This window comes from Oncorhynchus clarkii, chromosome 27 (assembly GCF_045791955.1).
Source record: "Oncorhynchus clarkii lewisi isolate Uvic-CL-2024 chromosome 27, UVic_Ocla_1.0, whole genome shotgun sequence".
NCBI classification, from domain to species: domain Eukaryota; kingdom Metazoa; phylum Chordata; class Actinopteri; order Salmoniformes; family Salmonidae; genus Oncorhynchus; species Oncorhynchus clarkii.
Genome location: NC_092173.1, coordinates 24,017,283 through 24,042,350, shown reverse-complemented (window position 1 = coordinate 24,042,350; position 25,068 = coordinate 24,017,283). Strand labels below are relative to the sequence as shown.

At 42.5% G+C, this 25,068-nt stretch overlaps 1 protein-coding gene across 2 annotated transcripts in view; it reads left to right on the top strand.

Annotated features, from left to right (window-relative positions):
- Positions 1–24,817, top strand: part of LOC139386104 (kin of IRRE-like protein 3) — a 209,729-nt gene extending 184,912 nt beyond the window's left edge. Inside the window, exons 8-16 of one of the 2 annotated variants that reach the window (XM_071131531.1) lie at positions 133–260; positions 873–999; positions 5,566–5,666; positions 6,425–6,623; positions 8,058–8,165; positions 8,474–8,557; positions 8,845–8,954; positions 11,148–11,234; positions 18,558–24,817. In XM_071131531.1, the coding sequence (XP_070987632.1) occupies positions 133–260; positions 873–999; positions 5,566–5,666; positions 6,425–6,623; positions 8,058–8,165; positions 8,474–8,557; positions 8,845–8,954; positions 11,148–11,234; positions 18,558–19,034 (1,421 nt within the window). In that variant the 3' untranslated portion in view covers positions 19,035–24,817. The remainder of the gene's footprint in view (positions 1–132; positions 261–872; positions 1,000–5,565; positions 5,667–6,424; positions 6,624–8,057; positions 8,166–8,473; positions 8,558–8,844; positions 8,955–11,147; positions 11,235–18,557) is intronic. The other variant, XM_071131532.1, reaches the window with a different exon arrangement.
- The last annotated feature ends 251 nt before the right edge of the window (positions 24,818–25,068 follow it).

Here is a 25,068-nt window from a genome sequence, read left to right as displayed (position 1 = left end):
TGATGTCCACCCAATGTTATACATCCTATTTAGATACATTCTGTAGCTGACCGTATGGTACTGTGTTATAGAGTGTTCTGTGTTGCTGGTGGCGTTGTGTTGATTGTACTGACTGTGTCTGTGTTCCTGCAGTTGGTCCACGCATGTCTGCAGAGCCCCAGTCCTTACAGGTGGATCTGGGGTCTGATGCTGTATTCAACTGTGCTTGGACTGGAAACCCCTCCCTCACCATCGTCTGGATGAAGAGGGGCTCTGGGGTGGTAAGTATTCACTCATCCAATGTCTTTCAGAATTTCATGATTGTTTTGTCTAGGTGCGATACACTGTAGATTGTGATCCATTGTTCCAATCAGGTTAGCCTATACTTTCAATGTCATTTACTTTATATTGGTATGTTTTTCACAACCACCCCCGTATCATGCTGGCCACAGCAGTAACTTCATTAATTATAAAACATCTAACCGCAGCAGTCATGCAGGATTCAGGTGACAAAGCAGTGCCCTTTGAGCTCAAATCAGTTGTTTTCAAAATCTCATTAATCTCAAAATTCTGAGGCAGCTAGTGGTTCGGGCTCGTTAGCGGTCCTGCTCCCTGACTCCTGGCCGGAGATGTGTTGAGGTGAGCAAAGGGGCATGCAATTGATCTGCCAGCCAGGCTCATTCCTCAACTCCGTACACATCAAACTTCCAAGCCTGGAGATGGAGACCAAAACCGCCCCTCTCTCGTATGAGCCTGGCCTCAAATTGGATTTTAATAATAGAAGAGAGGTGACCTTTAAGGCGTTAAGAGGAGCATAGGCTGCTTTGTGCTGCCTCAAATGAGAAGGTGACCTCTCACTGCTCATTCAGTGACTCTTGACCTCCGTGCGGCAGGTACTAAGCAACGAGAACATCCTGACACTCAAGGCTGTGAGGCAGGAAGATGCTGGGAAATATGTGTGCCGTGCCGTGGTTCCGCGAGTCGGCGCCGGGGAGAAGGAGGTTTCTCTCACCGTCAACGGTAAGTGTCACACTGGTCAGGAATGTATTGAGTGGTTAGGGGGTCACATCTGTAAAGAAGAAAGCAATTTATCACTACAGCCTGTACTGAGCATCGTCTGTGGTTTACACACAAAAACATATCTTCACCCCAAAGACTTTCCAACAATACGGGGGAAGTAGAAGGTTTGCTATTGGGTCTCTCCAGGTGTTCATGCTCTGAATAAATGTATGCAGTGACGCCATCTCTCAATGGACAGTATTTACTCTAGAAAAGGTTTCAAATTCAACAGTGCGTAGTAGCCTACAGCAGAGAGATTCACAGCATTGATCTGGTGGTAACGTGTGTAACAGATGCATGAAAATGTATTTCCTTGACATTTCATCAGTCCTTAGAAAGACACAGGGATGGATGGATAATATAGCTAGCACATCCAGGATATTGCATTATAATCCTTAAACACAGGAAATGTGCTTTAATGCTGATTAGATTCTGTAGGAGTCGAGGAGAGGGTTGGCGTTTTCAGGCCGTGACTGACTAATGAATGCAGAGCAATGGAATGGTGGGAGACCCCGCAACTCGCAGACAAATGACTTCATTAACACCGCTTGGTATTCACAGAGCGTGCATTAGTGTTGCAGCAGCTATCAGTCGCAGAATTTACACGTTCTTTAAAGGGCTTTTTCTCACCATGTCCATTTGCATGGGTGGTAGATGGAAGTAAGGTATTGTCCTCGACAATATATTGGATATCTTGAATGCAATCGTACAATGTCTGTTGTTAGCAGCGTTGTTGCTTATTTTTAAACTTGTACAGTAGCTGAGCATCAGACAGAATGGCATCCAAATGCCCCTTTCGTTATTGGATTACAACCACTAGAGTGTGCTATGAGCCCCTTTTCTATCAATAGCCTAGTTCTGTTCAAGATCAGAGCTCCAATAGTATGGAGCAAAGTCATTCCTAATTTACATCTTAACAGTTTTGTTTTATCCCTGTCTGGACTAGTAAACAAAATCTCTGTTCAAGTTTATTTTTCCAATTGAATTGGTCTTTCTTTCATGTACAACTATCTATGGGGATTGCGTTACTTCTGTATACAACACTATACAAAGAGAAGATACTTTGCTTTAATAATAATAGTGATAGCACAACTCATAGAACACACATTGGGAAAAATAACACAAAGCGGAAAATGTTTGCTTCAGTCTCTGCAAACTTCAGTCAAGCCGTTATGCGTTTCTTTATTGGTGTTTACTTCTCTTTTATTTGTTTATGTTTGCCTGTTCTTCAGCCTCTCTTGCCTCACGACCTGGATCTGTCTCTGACATTAAAAAACCAAATTCTTTGTTACAGTCTGAATAACTGAAATCCACGCTTTCTTAAAACCACACGATGGGTCCTCAGTCGAAATGTTCACATTTCTAACCTGCCCAGTCCTCTCAGCGAATCAGATTGTCAAGCCGAGGAAGCACAAACAGAGTGTTTGAAGTGGCAGCATGTGGAGAGGACTCTCCCACGGTTTGCTGCTTGATTGTTTTAAGTTGTCGTCTTTATGGCAGATGAAGCTGTATTCTCCTCAGCCCTCATCAACCTGAGGTCTTTGACATCCAATAGGATCCAATTGGATCTGACAGTGAAAGAAGGGCATGACTGATGACCGTGCGTTTTGGGAGACGCCTTGATCGTGTCTCAGAAAGACTGAGTATATGCACGGTGTGAGGGAGTGTGTGTGTATGTGTTTGCATGTTTTGCTATTTGTTTCCCATCGCTTATGCCTGGATCATTTTACACAAACAATTGAAATGCATGTGTTTAGAATTTGTCAATATGTTCTTTCTTCCGTTGCATGTCAACGACTCCCACTGAGCAGCAACACAGACAAGAGAATCCTCTCCTTCCCTGGGGACTGGTGTAATTTAATTAGAATCAAATAGCTAGCAGGGGAGGCAGTTTATGTTGAAGTCACTAATGAATACGTATTGCTCGCTGTAGTTTAACATCCTCACACAGTCAGTCTGAGCTTCAATATTTGTTTGAGTGAAAATATTGTATTGTGCTTGTTTTTTGATCATGTGTTCAATGCATCCTTGTGCAATATACACACACAGAGAAAACTAGTAGGTATATGGCTGAATTTTTACTTGAGATTTGTAGCCTACATGTGTTTGTGTCCCAATTAATGAACTTGGACATATTATATTTGAATGAGTGTTTGTTTGTAGAGGTATGAGTCTGCCCATCTTGTGTATTTCTTGGTAGGTGTGTGTTCCTGTTTGTCTGTCTGTCTGTCTGTCTGTCTGTCTGTCTGTCTGTCTGTCTGTCTGTCTGTCTGTCTGTCTGTCTGTCTGTCTGTCTGTCTGTCTGTCTGTCTGTCTGTCTGTCTGTCTGTCTGTCTGCCTGCCTGCCTGCCTGCCTGCCTGCCTGCCTGCCTGCCTGCCTGCCTGCCTGCCTGCCTGCCTGCCTGCCTAATCAGATGTTAGGCAGCCCAGGGAGAGGGAGCACATTAACACATTAATGGAGAAAGTGGGCCAATGTGCCTTCTAGTCTCCCACGGGGCATCTTGTTGTTGTAGTTATATTTTTCTCTGCCAGACATAGTCTTTATATGCTCAATAAATTAGCATTTCATTCCTTCTCCAAGTGCCAAGACAGAGCTTAAAGAAACCAGCACAAATTAATAATTCAGTTGAGAAATACCATTCAAATGGGTGTGACAGAGATTGTAATAGAATACAACATCTCTTAGGTGCTTTGAATGAGCTGTTGCAAGGAAGCACAAAAGGACACACCTTTTCAAAGCTCAGGCTATACTTCCAACTCTGTTTGCAAATGCAAGGCCCGGTCTTTGACGTAGGCTCTTTCGACAAGGTGATGAACAAAGAATTACAAAGAATCGGATTTTGAAGCAGCCCATTTCATACTCTTAAAAAAAATCTCTGACCATATCGACTGAGTCCACTGACAGTTGGAGCACTCACACCACCCACCACCAGCTCCCTCTCTCTCTGATCAGACAGTCTGCGCGCGCACACACACACACACACACACACACACACACACACACACACACACACACACACACACACACACACACACACACACACACACACACACACACACACAACACACACACACACACACACACACACACACACACACACACACACACACACACACACACACACACACACACACACACACACACTCCTCCCTTTCCTCTGAAGGAGTCACCACACCCCAGCAGTCTGAGGCAGAGAGATAAAACCATCTAATTATATTCCTCATTTGCAGCCCTGATCCACAGAGCAGATTCTCCCGAGCCACCAGCACTCGCCTTGGGCAGCCCGGGAGGAATAGATCTGAGTGTGTTTACCACAGGAGCCCATTCCAGCCATACACACACACACACACACACAGACACACACACACACAGACACACACACACACACACACACACACACACACACACACACACACACACACACACACACACACACACACACGATTTTATGCATCCAACTACACTGACACATCTGCACAGGTCCACACAGACCGGGCCCCATGCCAGTCCACCATAGGCTACTAAGACAGTGGTGTTGGGACATAGTGCTCAATGTAGTGCTGTTTGTTTGCCGCAATCATTCCACAGAATCAGCAACCAAACTCCCATTCTCCTGCATGAAGTGGCATACCGAGAGACCATCTGCCAGAATCTCATTAAAATGCTAATTTATTTTAATAAGAGACAGGTAATAAACTGCAATTATGTACATGCAAAGAGATGCCAGGGAACAGGTTGGAGGGGAGTTGGCAGTAAGCTCACCTTCTTACTAATCAAGTTGTTTCCCCACTACTCTACACTTAAACATCTTAAATCACACAAAAAAAAAAAAATCAATGTTTTTACTGGCTATTTAATCTGATAGACTGCTTCCTCTGTTGTCTTGTTGGGAGGACTGGAGGTTATCCGATGGATGGAATCTCTATGGGTCAAAGTGCAATGCTCTAGCGAGCTAAATTGAATGTTCAGAGACACAGGGAGAAAGGAGTGTTATCTCTCCACAATGACACTTCTCCCATCATGATTATGCCCACAGAAATGCCTCTCGACTCGCCACCATGACCCTTATCATACTGGGAGAAATCAAGAGCACCATAACATTTTGGGCCCACATGGATGCCCTTCATACAGCCCTAACCTGCCCTTGGATGGTATTGTGGTGGTTGGATGAGATGTTTGCATAAAACCACAATGCAATCCTCAGCGCCGGCATTAGGAGTCAGTTGGAAATTGGAAGTAGGATTTACTATGTGAAAGAATGCAGTCTACCTCTTAATTGAATGCAGCACAACCTGATTGAACCAGTGCTACATGGCATGAACCTGAACCCACAGGAATCTGGCAGTAGTTGATTGTGGTAATGTGTGGGTTTGTGATTGGCCTTTATGGTACAGTGTTGATATGTTCTCCTCTGTGCCCTCTCTACAGGCCTTCATGGTACAGTGTTGATATGTTCTCCTCTGTGCCCTCTCTATAGGCCTTCATGGTACAGTGTTGATATGTTCTCCTCTGTGCCCTCTCTACAGGCCCACCCACCATCTCTAGTACCCAGACCCATCAGGCTCTCCATGGGGAGAAGGGCGAGATCAAGTGCTTCATCCGGAGCACTCCACCTCCAGACCGCATTGTGAGTAACACCACTTCCTTCAATATCTATCTATTTTACTTATCTCTAATGGCCACAGCATTGCATGGTATATGGGTCGCATTACAGCCATGGTGCCCTGACAGGGCTACTGTTGCATTATCAGCATTTCATTAAACCATCTAAGTTAACATGCAATACAACTGAGAAAGATATCAGTTTAATGAATATAATAGTATTCTAACTGCTTGATTTTGTATGAATGGGAGGGCATGAAGCATGGCAAGCTTACACTCTTAATTTCTAATGTAATGCATGCTGATGCTCTGTTAGCACAGATCCCATTAAGATTTATGGCCCTTAGATAAACAGCCTACTCTCTCAGAGCCCTCTCTTGTTCCATTAACAGTGTGTGTGTGTGTGTGTGTGTGTGTGTGTGTGTGTGTGTGTGTGTGTGTGTTGTGTGTGTGTGTGTGTGTGTGTGTTTTGGCATAATTGCAATCTACAAATGAATGTTTTGTGTGTTGATAATTGGCATTAACTTGCTGCATAATTAATATGCTGTTGATTTGATGGGAGGGTCTAAAGAGGTAGCATGAATATTTATCCAACATAAATATGAAAGTAATTTTGCTTCCATGCTTATGAATATGTTTTAACCACCTGAAAAGTGCTTGCAATTCATCTTATTTGTCAGCAATCAATTGTTGTCAATTAGAACAGTACTTCTTGCTTCAGATCACCCAGTGAAAGATGGGGAACTCCTCCCCACTCATGTTTACCTTGTGATTCCCTTACAGGCCTGGTCATGGAAGGAGACAGTGCTGGAGTCAGGGACATCTGGCCGTTACACAGTGGAGACGGTCAGCACCGAAGAAGGAGTCATCTCTACTCTGACCATGAGTAACATCGTCCCTGCAGACTTCCAGACCATCTACAACTGCACAGCCTGGAACAGCTTTGGGTCTGACACGGAGATCATCCGTCTCAAGGAACAAGGTGGGAGCCAAGGTTCAACAGGTTCCACCTTCTCTACTTCAACACTGTGATGGCCGTGGTTCTAGTGTAGTGTAGAGAATGTGTGTGTCAGCTAGAGAGGGTGTGTGTCAGTGGATTTGATAGGTTTACAAGTGTTGAACCAACCATTGTCAATATCAGCCACAAAACACAATGAACCCCGATGCACCATACAGTGTTTAGGTGCTGACAACACCTATCTCATTTGAGTGACATTTTTGTGGTGTCTGATTTATCAACACTTCACATTATTTCACTTTAGAACAATAGGATGACCCAGACTGTTGAAATCGGACAGATACATTATGAAATAAACAGCCAATGCATTTGTAGTTACTGCAATCATTTTGTAGATTCAGTCACAGTGTGAGTAATTTGTAGCTAATTAGCTAGTTAAAAGATATTGTTCAACTCAAGTGCAGATTCATAGTCATAGCACATCAGTAGGCATACCAGATCAGTAGTCATACCACACGACAACACAAATATTCCACTATGGCTTTGTTTATACCAATGCTTTATTATTAAATTATTGGCTGGGTTTCATAGCTGGACGTGTTGCTCTGTCTTTTCAATGGGGAAGTTTTGTTTTTGTTCACTCCCCATAAATTATACTGTATTGCTGGCTTATATGAAAGGGACATTGATTAATTAAGAAATTAAGTAGACGTCAATGCTGGGGAAAAGGCTATCTATTGTGTTGCGTTTGTTTAAAGTGTGGGGAGGTAATTCATGTAGTTGGATGTCTAAGTCTTCATTATAACAGTGGAATCAGACCACGCATAGATACTTTAAAGGGATACGTTGAGATGTTGACAATAAAGTCCTTTATCTACTTCTCCAGAGTCTGATGAATTCATAGATACCATTTGTATGTCTCTGTCCAGTATGAAGGAAGTTAGAGGTAGTTTTGCAAGCCAATGCACAATGACTGAAATCTACAGGAGCATACTGTAAATTCATCTGACTCTTGGGAAGTAGATAAATGGCTTTATTGCCAAAATCTCAAATTATTCCTTTAAGGATTAGGCTGACTCAATTTACAGCCCTGTTGCTATTTATCCTCTCAATTAAAAAACTGCCAGCCACTTTTGTGAGTATGAATTAAATGTGATTGGAAGGAATCAGCACTGTAATAAGAAATATGTTAAAATACAAATCATGTTTTCTATCAACCATATATAGATATTTCTTAAATTGGACATCAAAACATTTGGGAAAATATTTATTATTAATATGTTATTGAGATGTGTGTATTTGTAAAACTAAGTAATGTCTTTATTATTTTACAATGTAATTTTTTGAACTTTGGTCCTTGTTTTATATGTTTGTATCTATGTATACTTTATATGTGTGTAGTATATTGGTTGTATTTGCAATGTGTTATTGTAGAAGGGAATGTTTTGATGTCCACAGAGTCTCTCCCGGTGGCGGTCATCATCGGGGTGGCAGTTGGGGCCTTGGTGGCTTTCATAGTCCTCATAGGGACCATCGGAGCTTTCTGCTGTACCCGCTCTCAGAGAAGTACGTATCCCGTACCTGTGCCACCCACTGCATGCCAAAGCAAAATGAGGCATGGTCCTCAGCAAGTGATAGACAGGGTGTGAGGGCTCATGTCTCATAATTGAGCAGTATAACTTACCTGACTATTCATTGCTAGCTACAGCTACTTCCATCCTGTGTAACGTTCAAATTCAAAACTCCATCCCTAACAGTGCCTCAGGTTAGAAACAGTCAGCCATTGCGCTTTTCCAAAACTGTGCTGCTGCGTGCGTGAGTCCCTGTGTGGGACCTTTTACTAGCATTCAGCATGTTGTTGTTGTATACCACAGAGGAAGCGCACCTGGTAATGCCCTCACTACCCGTCTCCATCTGTACTCACCAGCGAGAACTTGCAAGCAAAATTAAGACAGAAAGTAAGACTTTGTTATATGATAGTATGAACCGCATTGTTCTAAATGAGCCACCGCAAGGCCAGTGTGAGATGTGCTTATGTACGTAGAAAATAATCTTATCTTGACAACAAAACAAAAGAAATGTAATCTCTTGCTCTGTACTGTTGGGGAAGGGGACACTACTTTCAAAAGCCATGCCAAGAAGATTTGAAGTCCAGTGTATTGAAGTTATTGGGGGAAGTGCAATGTCTCTGTGAATATTGTGTGTCTCAGCATCTTGAGCTGTAACTTACTATTGTTTCCAACAGATCTGAAAGGGGTGGTGTCGGCCAAGAACGACATCCGAGTGGAGATTGTACACAAAGACCACAACGCGGCACGGGAAAATGAGGAGCACACCGCCATGAAGCAACTGATGGTGAGTGTGAGTGTCCTACCACCATTTCCACTTCTGTACCCAAAGTGAAAACAACAGAAAACCCTATCCCCTCCAGCCCTCTTTATACTCACAGATAATGAATGCTAATTATCTCTGGGATAGCATTAATAGCACTTCACTAGGGCACAAAAGCAACCTGCTGAATAATGGAACAGGACTGAGGTGTGTAGATGTACTGTATATGCTGTGATCAATGCACTGTGTTGGCCTATATCTAGAGAACTGGCCCACGTTGTTTCTCCCTGTGAGGGAAAAAGCCACAGTAAGGCGTAGCTTTTTTAATTGTGCCCTATGTCTGTCTATTAAAAAACCCTGCCTCATTTTTTGGGATGACATAAGTTCTGCGCTTTGAAAAGGCCCAGGAGAGCAGGGCTATGGTTTCAGCAAGGAGCTTTGGTTATATTATTAACAATTCATGGGAGTTCATGGGTCTGCATATGATACCGTACATATCTGCATTTCTCTAATGAGATTCATGGATACATTATTTATAGTTATGCGCCCGAGTGAAGTTGAAATGTGTCTGAAAATTATTTCCGAATTTTTCGAAAGTGATATCCCTGCATGCTGACTGTTATGATAACATCATATTTCTAAACGTGCCTTGTCTATTTTATTTATTTATTTATTTCACCTTTATTTAACCAGGTAGGCTAGTTGAGAACAAGTTCTCATTTGCAACTGCGACCTGGCCAAGATAAAGCGTAGCAATTCGACACATACAACAACACAGAGTTACACATGGAATAAACAAAACATACAGTCCATAATACAGTAGAACAAAAGAAAACAAAAAGTATATTTACAGTGAGTGCAATGAGGTAAGTTAAGGAAATAAATAGGCCATGGTGGCGAAGTAAGTACAATATAGCAATTAAACACTGGAATGGTAGATCGGCAGAAGATGAATGTGTAGGTTGAGATACTGGGGTGCAAAGGAGCAAAATAAATAAATAAATAAATACCAGTATGGGGATGAGGTAGGTAGATAGATGGGCTGTTTACAGATGGGCTATGTACAGGTGCAGTGATCTGTGAGCTGCTCTGACAGCTGATGCTTAGTGAGGGAGATGTGAGTCTCCAGCTTCAGAGATTTTTGCAATTCGTTTCTGTCATGGGCAGCAGAGAACTGGAAGGAAAGACGACCAAAGGAGGAATTGGCTTTGGGGGTGACCAGTGAGATATACCTGCTGGAGCGCGTGCTACGAGTGGGTGCTGCTTTGGTGACCAGTGAGCTGAGATAAGGCGGGCTTTACCTAGCAGAGACTTGTAGATGACCTGTAGCCAGTGGGTTTGGCGACGAGTATGAAGCGAGGGCCAACCAACGAGAGCATACAGGTCGCAATGGTGGGTAGTGTATGGGGCTTTGGTGACAAAACGGATGGCACTGTGATAGACTGCATCCAGTTTGTTGAGTAGAGTGTTGGAGGCTGTTTTATAGATGACATCACCGAAGTCGAGGATCGGTAGGATGGTCAGTTTTACGAGGGTATGTTTGGCAGCATGAGTGAAGGATGCTTTGTTGCAATATAGGAAGCCGATTCTAGATTTAATTTTGGATTGGAGATGCTTAATGTGAGTCTGGAAGGAGAGTTTACAGTCTAATCAGACACCTAGGTATTTGTAGTTGTCCACGTATTCTAAGTCCGAGCCGTCCAGAGTAGTGATGTTGGACGGGCGAGCAGGTCGGGGCAGTGAGCGATTGAATAGCATGCATTTAGTTTTACTTGCGTTTAAGAGCAGTTGGAGGCCAAGGAAGGAGAGTTGTATGGCATTGAAGCTCGTCTGGAGGTTAGTTAACACAGTGTCCAAGGAGGGGCCAGAAGTATACAGAATGGTGGTGTCTGCGTAGAGGTGGATCAGAGAATCACCAGCAGCAAGAGCAACATCATTGATGTTTATAGAAAAGAGAGTCAGACCGAGAATTGAACCCTGTGGCACACCCATAGAGACTGTCAGAGGTCCGGACAACAGGCCCTCCGATTTGACACACTGAACTCTATCAGAGAAGTAGTTGGTAAACCAGGCGAGGCAATCATTTGAGAAACCAAGGCTGTCGAGTCTGCCAATAGGAATGTTGTGATTGACCGAGTCGAAAGCCTTGGCCAGGTCGATGAATACGGCTGCACAGTAATGTCTCTTATCGATGGCGGTCATGATGTCTATATGCAGGTAGAACGCGGGGAGTTCCAGCAGGAGTCAGTGCTGAAGCAGCTAGAGGTGCTGCAAGAGGATGAGAAAGAGTACCAGCATATCAAGGTAGGTCCATGAACATGGATGATGGAGGGGGGACGGAAGGAGATAGAGGTGGAGAAGGAGAAAGACGGGAGGAGGCAGGCAAGAGGTTGATCTTCAACAGGACCATTTTTGTCCACATTGGCTAAATAAGGCCAGGGGTCAAATGTATCTAATTAAAGTTTAATTTGATGAATTAAGGGGTCAACCAAGGTGGTGTATTAGGAATCAGAATGTGTATGGCCCTAGAGGTTCAGGAGCCATGTCTTAGAATGCAGAGTACACTGGCACTACCAGGTACCAATAACTTTGAATGAAAACCATACAGCAAGCATAAAGCTAAATTGAAGTCGAAACTTTAAATACACTTACAGTGCCTTGCGAAAGTATTCGGCCCCCTTGAACTTTGCGACCTTTTGCCACATTTCAGGCTTCAAACATAAAGATATAAAACTGTATTTTTTTGTGAAGAATCAACAACAAGTGGGACACAATCATGAAGTGGAACGACATTTATTGGATATTTCAAACTTTTTTAACAAATCAAAAACTGAAAAATTGGGCGTGCAAAATTATTCAGCCCCTTTACTTTCAGTGCAGCAAACTCTCTCCAGAAGTTCAGTGAGGATCTCTGAATGATCCAATGTTGACCTAAATGACTAATGATGATAAATACAAACCACCTGTGTGTAATCAAGTCTCCGTATAAATGCACCTGCACTGTGATAGTCTCAGAGGTCCGTTAAAAGCGCAGAGAGCATCATGAAGAACAAGGAACACACCAGGCAGGTCCGAGATACTGTTGTGAAGAAGGTTAAAGCCGGATTTGGATACAAAAAGATTTCCCAAGCTTTAAACATCCCAAGGAGCACTGTGCAAGCGATAATATTGAAATGGAAGGAGTATCAGACCACTGCAAATCTACCAAGACCTGGCCGTCCCTCTAAACTTTCAGCTCATACAAGGAGAACACTGATCAGAGATGCAGCCAAGAGGCCCATGATCACTCTGGATGAACTGCAGAGATCTCCAGCTGAGGTGGGAGACTCTGTCCATAGGACAACAATCTGTCGTATATTGCACAAATCTGGCCTTTATGGAAGAGTGGCAAGGAGAAAGCCATTTCTTAAAGATATCCATAAAAAGTGTTGTTTAAAGTTTGCCACAAGCCACCTGGGAGACACACCAAACATGTGGAAGAAGGTGCTCTGGTCAGATTAAACCAAAATTGAACTTTTTGGCAACAATGCAAAACGTTATGTTTGGCGTAAAAGCAACACAGCTCATCACTCTGAACACACTGTCAAACATGGTGGTGGCAGCATCATGGTTTGGGCCTGCTTTTCTTCAGCAGGGACAGGGAAGATGGTTAAAATTGATGGGAAGATGGATGGAGCCAAATACAGGACCATTCTGGAAGAAAACCTGATGGAGTCTGCAAAAGACCTGAGACATACCCCAAGCGACTTACAGCTGTAATCGCAGCAAAAGGTGGCGCTACAAAGTATTAACTTAAGGGGGCTGAATAATTTTGCACTCCCAATTTTTCAGTTTTTGATTTGTTAAAAAAGTTTGAAATATCCAATAAATGTCGTTCCACTTCATGATTGTGTCCCACTTGTTGTTGATTCTTCACAAAAAAATACAGTTTTATATCTTTATGTTTGAAGCCTGAAATGTGGCAAAAGGTCGCAAAGTTCAAGGGGGCCGAATACTTTCACAAGGCACTGTAGTTTGGAGTCATTAAAACTCGTTTTTCAAACACTACACACATTTCTTGTTAACAAACTATAGTTTTGGCAAGTCGTTTAGGACATCTACTTTGTGCATGACACAAGTCATGTTTCCAACAATTGTTAACAGAAAGATTATTTCACTTATCATTCACTGTATCACAATTCCAGTGGGTCAGCATTTTACATAAACTAAGTTGACTGTGCCATTAAACAGCTTGGTAAATCCCAGAAAATGATGTCATGGCTTTAGAAGCTTTTGATAGGCTAATTGACATCATTTGAGTCAATTGGAGGTGTACCTGTCAATGTATTTCAAGGCCTACCTTCAAACTCAATGCCTCTTTGCTTAACATCATGGGAAAATCAAAAGAAATCAGCCAAGACCACGTTCATCTGTACAAACAATAGTACGCAAGTATGAACACCATGGGACCATGCAGCCGTCATACCGCTCAGGAAGGAGACGCGTTCTGTCTCCTAGAGATGAACGTACTTTGGTGCGAAAAGTGCATGTCAATCCCAGAACAACAGCAAAGGACCTTGTGAAGATGCTGGAGTTAACAGGTACAAAAGTATCTAAATCAATAGTCAAATGAGTCCTATATCGACATAACCTGAAAGGCCAATCAGCAAGGAAGAAGCCACTGCTCCAAAACCACCGTAAAAAAGCAAGACTACGGTTTGCAACTTCACATGGGGACAAAGATCGTACTTTTTGGAGCAATGTCATCTGATCTGATGAATCAAAAATATAATTGTTTTGCCATAACGATCATTGTTATGTTTGGAGGAAAAAGGGGGAGGCTTGCAAGCCGAAAAACACCACCCCAAACGTGAAGCACGGGGGGGGGGGGGGCAGCATCTTGTGGGGGTGCTTGCTCCCAGACAAACTAAACAATTTCTTTGCTCGCTTTGAGGACAATACAGTGCCACCGACATGGCCCGCTACAAAAACCTGCGGGCTCTCATTCACTGCAGCCAATGTGAGTAAAACATTTAAATGTGTTAACCCTCGCAAGGCTGCCGGCCCAGACGGCATCACAAGCCGCGTCCTCAGAGCATGTGCAGACCAGCTGGCTGGTTTGTTTACGGACATATTCAATCAATCCTTATCCCAGTCTGTTGTTCCCACCATTGTTCCTGTTCCCAAGAAACCTAAGGTAACTGAGCTAAATGACTATCGCCCCGCAGCACTCACTTCCGAAGTGCTTTGAGAGACTAGTCAAGGACCATATCACCTCCACCCTACCTGACACCCTAGACCCACTCCAATTTGCTTACCGCCCCAATAGTTCCACAGACGACGCAATCGCAATCACACTGCACACTGCCCTAACCCATCTGGACAAGAGGAATACCTATGTAAGAATGCTGTTCATCGATTACAAATCAGCATTTAACACCATAGTACCCTCCAAACTCATCATTAAGCTCAAAACCCTGGGTCTCGACCCCGCCCTGTGCAACTGAGTCCTGGACTTCCTGATGGGCTGCCCCCAGGTGGTGAGGGTAGGAAATAACATCTCCACCCCGCTGATCCTCAACACTGTGGCCCCACAAGGGTGCGTTCTCAGCCCTCTCCTGTACTCCCTGTTCACCCATGACTGCGTGGCCATGCACGCCTCCAACTCAATCATCAAGTTTGCAGACGACACTACAGTGGTAGACTTGATTACCAACAATGATGAGACGGCCTACAGGGAGGAGGTGAGGGCCCTCGGAGTGTGGTGTCAGGAAAATAACCTCACACTCAACGTCAAAAAAACAAAGGAGATGATCATGGACTTCAGGAAACAGCAGAGGGAGCAGCCCCACATCACATCGACGGGACAGTAGTGGAGAAGATGGAAAGTTATAAGTTCCTCGGCGTACACATCACAGGCAAACTGAAATGGTCCACCCACACAGACAGTGTGGTGATGAAGGCGCAGCAGCGCCTCTTCAACCTCAGGAGGCTGAAGAAATTCGGCTTGTCACCAAAAACACTCACAAACTTTTACTGATGCACAATTGAGAGCATCCTGTCTGGCTGTATCACCGCCTGGTACGGCAACTGCTCTGCCCCCAACCGTAAGGCTCTCCAGAGGGTAGTGAGGTCTGCACAATGCATCACCGGGGGCAAACTACCTTCCCTTCAGGACACCTACACCACCCGATGTCAAAGGAAGGCCAAAAAGATCATCAAGGACAACAACCACCCGAGCCACTGCCTGTTCACCCCGCTATCATCCAGAAGGCGAGGTCAGTACAGGTGCATCAAAGCTGGGACCGAGAGCCTGAAAAACAGCTTCTATCTCAAGGACATCAATCAGACAGTTAAACAGACATCACTAACTCAGAGTGGCTGCTGCCAACATACTGACTCAAATCTCTAGCCACTTTAGTAATAAAAAAATTGTATGTAATAAATGTATCACTAGCCACTTTAAACAATGCCACTTTATATAATGTTTACATACCCTACATTACTCATCTCATATGTACTGTATATACTGTACTCTAAACCATCTAGTGCATCTTGCCCATGCCGTTCCGCCATCGCTCATCCATATATTTGTATGTACTTATTGTACGTATTCTTACTTATTCTTACGTATTCTTACTCATTCCTTTACACTTGTTAAGGTAGTTGTCGTGAAATTGCTCGATTACTTGTTAGATATTACTGCACGGTCGGATCTAGAAGCACAAGCATTTCGCTACACTCACATTAACATATGCTAACCATGTGTATTTGACAAATAAGATTTGATTTGATTTGCTTTGCTGCAGGAGGGACTGGTGCACTTCACAAAATAGATGGCATCATGAGGAAAGAAAACTTTTGGGATATATTGAAGCAACAGCTCAAGACAGAAGTCAGGAAGTTAAAGCTTGGTTGCAAATGTGTCTTCCAAATGGACAGTGACCCCAAGCATACTTCCAAAGTTGTGGCAAAATGGCTTAAGGACAACAAAGTCAAGGTATTGGAGTGGCCATCACAAAGCCCTGACCTCAATCCTATAGAACATGTGTGGGCAGAACTGAAAAAGAGTGTATGAGCAAGGAGGTCTACAAACCTGACTCAGTTACACCAGCTCTGTCAGCAAGCAGGACGGCTACTTGCAGTTCGACAAGGACAGCAAGGCCTCCTCCTCCTCATCCCACTACTCCCACCAGCTCTGTCAAAATTCACCCAACCTATTCACCCAGCTACCCAAAACATTTGACCCAAGTTAAACAATTTAAAGGCAATGCTACCAAATACTAATTAAGTGTATGTAAACTTCTGACCCACTGGGAATGTGATAAAATAAATAAAAGCTGATATAAATCATTCTCTCTACTACTATTCTGACATTTCACATTCTTAAAATAAGGAAATTTTTACTAGGATTAAATGTCACGAATTGAGAAAAACTGAGATTAAATGTATTTGGCTAAGGTGTATGTAAACTTCCGACTTCAACTGTATGTATGTGTATTGTAAAATGAAATTTGTAATCACTGATGGATGGTTTGGAAAAATAATTTCAGAACGTTTTTCTTCACCAGATAGAGAATCGTATGATACATTGTAATATTCATTAGTCACACTTCGGCAAAGCAGAATCAGTGTTAAACTTTCGTAATGAGAGTTCACTATTTCTGCAATCAAATCACTTAAAAGTGAAAAGAAATTTCCAGAGCCATTGTATTCAACCAAAACCAATAATTTATAATAGAACGCGTTAATTGCCTTCCTCATATTTTCACTGTAATGAAAGAGCTCTTAATGTGACAAAAATTAAGTGCTAGAATTGCAGTATGCTCAATCAACAATGCTTGTTATGCCAGAGAAGCCCCATTACTGCTACTTTAGATACAGTTTGGAGGACTTGGTGAGTCTGTGCCTCGCAAAGGAGAACCTTTTAATTTGTCAACACTGTGACAACAGATATATTACTGTATGTTAATAGCACTATAACAGACTCACAGAATCCAGCACACTATACCTGTCTGGACCTACTTTACAAGCAACAAGTATTAAACATTCCCTCTGTATAATAGGTGGCCAACCTGTACCTTTCTGTGTTGATAATGAGCAGTCTTTGCACTGCTTTTGTTCCAGACCCTTCTCACGCATGACACCAGTTCTTGTTATTTCAACATAAACACTCACTTGGAGTGGAATATAAGTCAGTTGCGGAAGCTATAGTTAAAACAGACAGGCAAAGAGTCAGTATGGGGTCTTTTAACAAGAGGCCCCCTGGTTCTCAGATATGCAAATTCCTCAATTAGACTAGCACTGTGCTGTTCACTTCATCATTACCTCACTCTGCATGCAGAGTTTAGCACATCTACAGTGTGGGAGATATGGCATAATCCTTCTGAAGAAATAAATATTGAAATAAGAACCTCCTTCAAACGAGACACACAGATAATATCATTAGACTGTGGAACAAACAACTTACTATGGGTGATGTCCAATTCAGGCTCACCCCACAAACGCAAAAACGAATCAGGAGCTGAAAACAAAATTGTGGTCCTGTTTATTTATGCCATTGTACAGATGATTGTTCACCCAGTACACAATAGTATTCATCTGGTGTTCTGTCTGCATACCTGTTCCCATTGGACCTGGCTTTTTTGATCCACACTGATGAGTGTGTGTATGGGAGGAGATCACTGGGGACCAGACACCAGATAAGGGGACACAAAGTCTGATAATGACACTCATAATGAGGATTCTCTCAGGTTGTCATAGCTGTGCCATTTCGCCATGATTAGCATGGCTCCTCTGGGATCCAGCATTGTTCTCGTTGGGTTTGACATTCACGTTCATTCTCACAGCCTTGTCACGGCTGCTTCTTAGCAACAGCATCGTCGAGGCAAGAGCCAGGAGCTGTGTGACAACAGCAACCTCGGCACTGCAACCATGGCGCATTGTGCTCGTTGGGTTTGACATTCACGTTCATTCTCACAGCATTGTCACGGCTGCTTCTTAGCAACAGCATCATCGAGGCAAGAGCCAGGAGCTGTGTGACAATAGCAACCTTGGCACGGCAGCCATGGCTCCACACAAGTCATTTATTTTGCATACATCAAATTCAAGACTTTGTTTTCACAAACCGTTTTGGGCCCAATTAAACTGGGGTATTAGTGAACTTTGGGAGGACTTGTTGGCTGCCAAACTGAATCATCAAGGCCTGTTAATTAGCAAGTAACATGATTGTAGAGGTTTATGCAAAAGAAGACTAAATCATAATATTGAGCTTTAGCTACTATTTTTCCTGGTTCAGACCTGACACATGCAGCAGCAGCCTGTTTCCTTATTTATATGCCAATTTGAATGGTAATTAAAGCCAGTTTGACCTTGACACTGTTTAAGCTTTGAGAAGAATAAATACATATAAACGATGGGATGATTTACTTTAGTCTGTTTTCCTCCAGAGATGTACTGCTTTTCAGACTTCTGCCTCACTTAGAAAAATATTTTCTTGTCGTCTATTGTGCTTTGCCAACAAGGCATACCCAGTGGGATAATTTTTCAAAATTGACAATGACAAAACTAATTCAACTACTTTAACTTTCTCATCTCCTCTCCTTCTCTCCTCTTATATTCTCTCCTCTCCCATATTGCCTCCTAAAGGACCCCACCAATGGATACTACAGTGTCAACACCTTCAAGGAGCACCACTCCACCCCCACCATCACCCTTCAAGGTAACCAGACTACAGAGATGCGGAATCCCACCGCTGCCACCACCGGGGGCAAGCAGCGGGTACCCACGGGCATGTCCTTCACCAACATCTACTCCACCCTAGGTGCTGGGCCAAACCGCCTGTACGACTACAGCCAGCGCTTCGTGCTGGGCATGGGCAGCAGCTCCATCGAGCTGTGCGAGAGGGAGTTCCAGAGAGGATCACTCAGCGACTCCAGCTCCTTCATCGACACGCAGTGCGACAGCAGTGTGAGCAGCTACAGCAAGCAGGACGGCTACGTGCAGTTCGACAAGGACAGCAAGGCCTCCGCCTCCGCCTCCTCCTCATCCCACTACTCCCAGTCCTCCTCCCAGAACTCAGACCTCACACGGCCCCTCCAGAAGCGCATGCAGACCCACGTCTGACCTGACAGCCAGAGAGGGCCTGCCTGTCCTGGGGTATCCAGCCGTGGATTGGAACTATGGGAAACATACAGCTTCCTGAAAGGGACCTACGTTTCAAAGCACATGATGTGTTGGTGAGAAGCCTTGAAATAGGTGGCTTTAACTCACATTGGACTTGTTCATAATTCTCTGTGTTCCAACCAGTGTTTCAAAAACCTGGCATTCCCCCCACATCCCATCCTAAGCTCATCAGAAACCACCCCCTGTTGTCCAGTTCTTCACTTAGTAAATAAAGGCCCCATAAACCATAAACATACAGTAGCTGTGCCACAGAGAGCTCTTTTGCCAACATGGACACAACTCAAGTGTGGAGGTGGTTGTTGCACTGATAGACAGTGGAAATAACCAAACGCTGTGGCTGGGGGCTAACAAGTTGTCTTTAAAACAAAGCGGGACCACTCTCTTATGGGTGGCAAAAGTCACCCATCACTTTGTATGTGTAAGCCAATATTCTGCTGCTCTCTTATAGTTCTAAGCACAACTATGAATGTGTGTTAAATGTCAAAGCTTCTCCTCTCTCTTATACCCTTTCCACCGAGCCTCCCCTCACACACGCTCTATGTTAAGTTTGGCTGATCCAACTTCATCCCTTGTGTAAGTGGAGTAGGACTCTCAAAATGTGTCCAGACTTGCCAAACAATTAACCAAAGGCAGTCTTTTCCCCGGGGTTCCCAGCCCTCAGAACTCTACAGATAAGGAGGCCCGTGATCTCAACCGGAAAGCCTGAGTTGTCGTTTCAGAATTTGTGACCCTGAGATAAAGGAATAATATTAGTGTACATTACACATATTTTATTCAGCATTCTTTATTTTTACTCAGATGCTTGATTTAATTTGTTTTGAGGACTCGGATTGGGAAATGAGAGTAGAGTTTGTTCCCATTTTTTCTTTTTGCCTTGAGTGGGACTATTTGAAATGCAGAGAGACATTTCATGAGACAAACTTTTACATTCAGAAGCAGAACGGGGTGTGTTCTAATTTAAAGAAGGGGGTTGGTTTCTCAGTCAACCTGTCGGCACCATGCCAGCTCAAATGGAGGGGAGCATAGCTGCCTGACTATAATGTCTGTCCTACCCATGTAATGTGAAGTCTCTCATACTAACTGCTTTATATCATCAGCCATGTCCACATGATAGGATGCTGTCTGCGGAACCAAATGTAAACATTGTGTATCAGAGCTTTTCATCATGTGGCTTTCCCAATACCATGTTAATACTGGAGCTCAGTCAATGCAGACTGTATACCTACTGTGATCTAGCTGCTCATCGAAGGAAATGGATAGGAATATGTGATGTAAACTGTTGTTTTGATTTCTGGTATTTTGTTAATTTGGCTGCTGTGAGACTACTGTATAAACACTGACTGTTTTAAGTGAGTGTATTGTACATGCCAGATATGGAATTTCACTTTCTTCACCATTATCATTGTTGTCATTTTATTTGAGAGATTAGGGAAACACAGAAACAAATCCTATCACTGATAAAGACAAAAGCACTTGTATGGTAGATCCACAATGCCTCCTCTCTGCTAGCTAGCCTGCTGTGGAGGGCAACACGGTCACATGAAACACAGGACATGTCACATACAGGACAAGTAGTACTACACTAGACAAGACCAACCACGGTAATGTTAAACTAATACGGCACATTCTATTGGATGCGATAATCAATGTGGTGGTGTTGGTGATAATGACTAAAATATACAGTACATCATTTTGCCACCACGCTACATATCACCACGCACCATACAGTCAGGCCTGAGCTACCATACAGTACAAGACTTACGAGTCCTCCATTGTGGAGGTTTTAAGTGGGTGCGGCAGATGTACATTAATTCTCAAGCGCAGTTCTTGGAGTGTCAGTTAGTTACATTATATTACTCGTCTGCAATTTACCCTCGCAAATACGTCAAATGTTACATCATCAGTTAGTCTTCAAAAGTCTATAAAAGCTGTTTGCCTGTGGGTGGCTTCTAGGTCTGGACAGACAGACTGCTTTCTAACATCAGTTTGATCGGTATTAGATAAAGCATTAGAGAAGGGTAAAATGTTGCCTAATTCCAGAAAAACAACGTTCCAGTTTTACCGCAATACAGTGGACACCGAGTTGCAATGATGATGTAATTTCCTGTTTTTCAAATCTAAAACAGTCCTCTCTTATCTCATCATTTTGCATTAGTCTTCCTCTGCGGGACTACTCGGCCAATGGAATAGATATCAAATGTATTAACTAGTCCTTCACTTGTGTTGTCTTGCTGAAAATTGTAAATCCTGTGTAAGAGTTAGACAGTACCTACGACAAATGAGAAAGTTGTTGCTGTAAGCACTTTACATGTGATTATATTCAAGGCATTTCCATGGGCTTTTCTACTTGAGTGGTGGTGGTTTGACTCTAATTTTACAAATGGATTGGTGCCCATTGTGCGGCTTAAACACAAAAAGGTCTGTTTCAATGCTGATAATCCAGTTTGCCGCTTAGAACACTGTATATAAATCTCAAATGCTCCCTGTATATAATTTTGCTGTTATTTCTTTTCTCAGTCAGTTTTCAGTGTATTAGGGCAAATCAAATCCCTATGTCGTCAATATTGTACAGACAGACAATCAATTATCCGTCCCTTTTTTTCTCTCTCAGCATTCATTGACATCTCCAACCAAGCTTGTCTTTGCAAACGAGTGATTTGTGTGAGCAGTTTTTAAATCTCTTTGTGGCAGTCTCTCTCACACAGTCACACGGTCAAAGCTGTTTGGCTCTAGGGTTTGGCACGGGAACTGTTCATGGGGTGAGATAGGAGCTAGAATGTCCCTAGAGAAAAGAGACTCTCTTCCATGTGCTTCAGTTCCCAGAAACAGCATTGTCTTACTGATGGGTTAGAATAATACCAACTGACTCGGGCCGCAGTGCAGCAACTCCAAACATGCAATGTTTTTATTTGCAATGATGTATTTCCCGCCAAAGCCGGAAGTGTCATTCAAAAGCATTATAAATCATATAAATTGGCCTATGTCTGACTAGAGCTTTGATCGAAAATTCAACCCTGATGCTACCTGAGCCTGATGAGCCATACATTAAATACATTTAATGAGCCCAAGGCCAAAAAAGTCAAAATGATTGTGCCGATATCCAATACATAGAGTATATGATACGCACGACAGAAAAACATAAAAGCCCATAGATGTAGCTAGCTATATGCTCTCTTGGGTAAATAAATTAAACTAGCTCTAATAGGCTATTCTTTTTTAGTGTGAACTGTATTACTGTACTGTATTGTATTATACTGTATTATATGGACTAGAATTATGTACATCATTCAAATCATGATAAAGCAGGGAGGGAAATTTGATTCTAGTGCAGCACATACGGCCTAAAAAGTTACAAGTATAGGCTAGAATCTATTTATAATTTTCAAATATAATAGGGCCTATTTGTATAATTAGTAGGCCAACGCTTATATACCTTTCATAATATTTCCCATGATGTTATTGGACTACCTCCTCTTCCTCTCTCTATTGTTGCTTAATTTCTTCCTAGCGTTGAACAGATAGCCTAAATGAAATAACTTTTGTTGTCCTTATTGTCATCATTCTGATGACACCCTTGAATAATATAGGACACAAATTAGATGCAGAAGGCTTTCACTTCTCTTCACAAAGATTGAATGGTTAGCCTATGGGCCTAAATAAATAACTGCTATAGCCTATCATCATCGTCCGTTTGCTCTTCTTTCAAACTTCCCGTAAATTATATTGTCTGCTGTATTTAACATTCATCAAGCAAGAGCTCACATCCCTCTTCGAATAGTCTATTGGAATAAGAAATGCTAAAAACTATTTTGTCCAGCAAGCTATTCTAGTCTTGCTTTTCCTGCATGGGACTCCAAGAGCTAAGGAGAGTTTTTTAAGTTAAGGAGAGAGGGCAGCAGAGCACAGGTATGTCCGTATTGCGCAAGACACAGAGGCTGTAAGTTAGCTTATTATGCATAACCCATCATTAACTAGCTAAATATAAGGCTAATAATGTACATAATTTATAACCTGAAAGAGGTAGGCTAAGACATCTCTCTCTATATATATATATATATATATATGGGGTGGCAGGTAGCCTAGTGGTTAGAGCATTGGACCAGTAACCGAAAGGTTGCAAGATCCCAAGCTGACAAAGTAAAAATCAATCATTCTGCCCCTGAACAAGGCAGTTAACTCACTGTTCCTAGGCCATCATTGAAAACAAGAATTTGTTCTTAACTGACTTGCCTAGTTAAATAAAGGTTAAAAAAATATATCAATCTAGAACAGGATTATCTATTTTGAATGGAACTAACGGAGAAAGAGAAATACTGCTGATATTCGAGTGATAGGCTGTTTTAAAAAGGCAGCTGCAATTAGAAAAATATATTCTCTACAATAAAAAAACAAGATGAGCCAGAAAGCCAGATGGAGATTGGTAAATTAGATGCGCATTCAGTCTTTTTATTATTGTAGGTTAGACTATGCTGCAGCAAATGTAGGCCTACCTGTCACAACAACAAAATGTTAATATGATGAGATGATAGGTCTACATGCACTGTGAACTGCGCTCCAAACTGAAACGGCTGTCTGTCCCCACCCTGAGCGTTGTTGATTCATCATGCAGAGGCCGTAGAGAAGCCAGATTTAGACATTGCATATAATTTAACAGTTCCATTTAACGCCATGCTGTTCATATAAATAATGTATTATCATTTGCCGGTTTCTTGCAGTTATTTATCCAGGGAAAAGGGAGTGGTAACTGGGTTCCCTCCATTCTACCCTACTACCAACCCCCAACTTCCAACTCGCTACCGTGGGAGTCTGTGTATCACCTGTGCCATGCTCATCACATGCACTGCAGTGGGAATCAAAGCCCATGTGGGTACGCATACACCAGTCTGCATGTTTGACCTGAGGACGGTGTTTGTTTGGCACCAGCTGGTGCTGTTTGCCATGCTGTAGAAATATGCCTTGGCCAAACAGATGAATAAATAAGCCCACAACAATAACATGGGGTTGCTGCACTTACCTGATAAAACACAACATCCATTTGCCAGGGTCAATGAGACAGGGAAGTAAATCCTCTGTTTTTCAGTGGTGTTGATGACCATTGTTTGGTCCACAATTTCCCCATCCCACAAGGCTGTTTCTGAGGTAAAGGAGAGAGGGGTGAGCTAGTCTCAGATTGGTGGATAGTTCTCTTTGAAATGATTTCTGTGCCCAGTGGCTATATTGCATCAGTGACCTTTGCTTGGTCTGAATTAAATATTATAAAAAATGTATGAAGAATTATATCATGCCTAACACTAACACTGTCATAATGTAGCTCTGCCTGAAAATGGTTGTTTATGGTTATGTATAGTTTCTTACAATGAATTATGTCTTTACCAACACTAAGAGAACTGGCACATGAGAAGATGCCAACCAAACTGGAAAAACTGACAGTCAATCACATTTACAGTGTAAATGCCACAACACTCTCCATTTTCATTTCTACCTATCAATATCTTGTTAGTCTTTCAATAACATGCTACAAAAAGCTTTTGACATGGAAGTTTTAAAAGTCAATGTACAAAGTGAATCATCAACGTATATACTGTAATGTAAAGAGAAAGTGAACATTGTACTGGGTAAACCACTATTTTCAAGCAGTGGCCCTGTGGATTTAAAACAAATGAAAAAATATGAAAAAAATGTATTTTACCTGTACTGGTCTGTGAATCTATGATGCTTTTGCTCTGTATATTTGGGGAATAAAAAAAATTATAATAAAAAATATAAAACTGTCTGAACGTGTCTTCATTTCAACATCAAGAGTGCTTGTTTATTTGTCTTTGTGAGAAGGGTTAGTGTTGATGTGTGAGTGCTTGTCTAAATACAGTAGCTGTATGATTATAATACAGGTTAGGATAAAATGCTCTTAAACATTACAATCAGCTCACCATCTGACCAGATGTAGAATTCCCATTAAGGATCAAATATGTGGGAA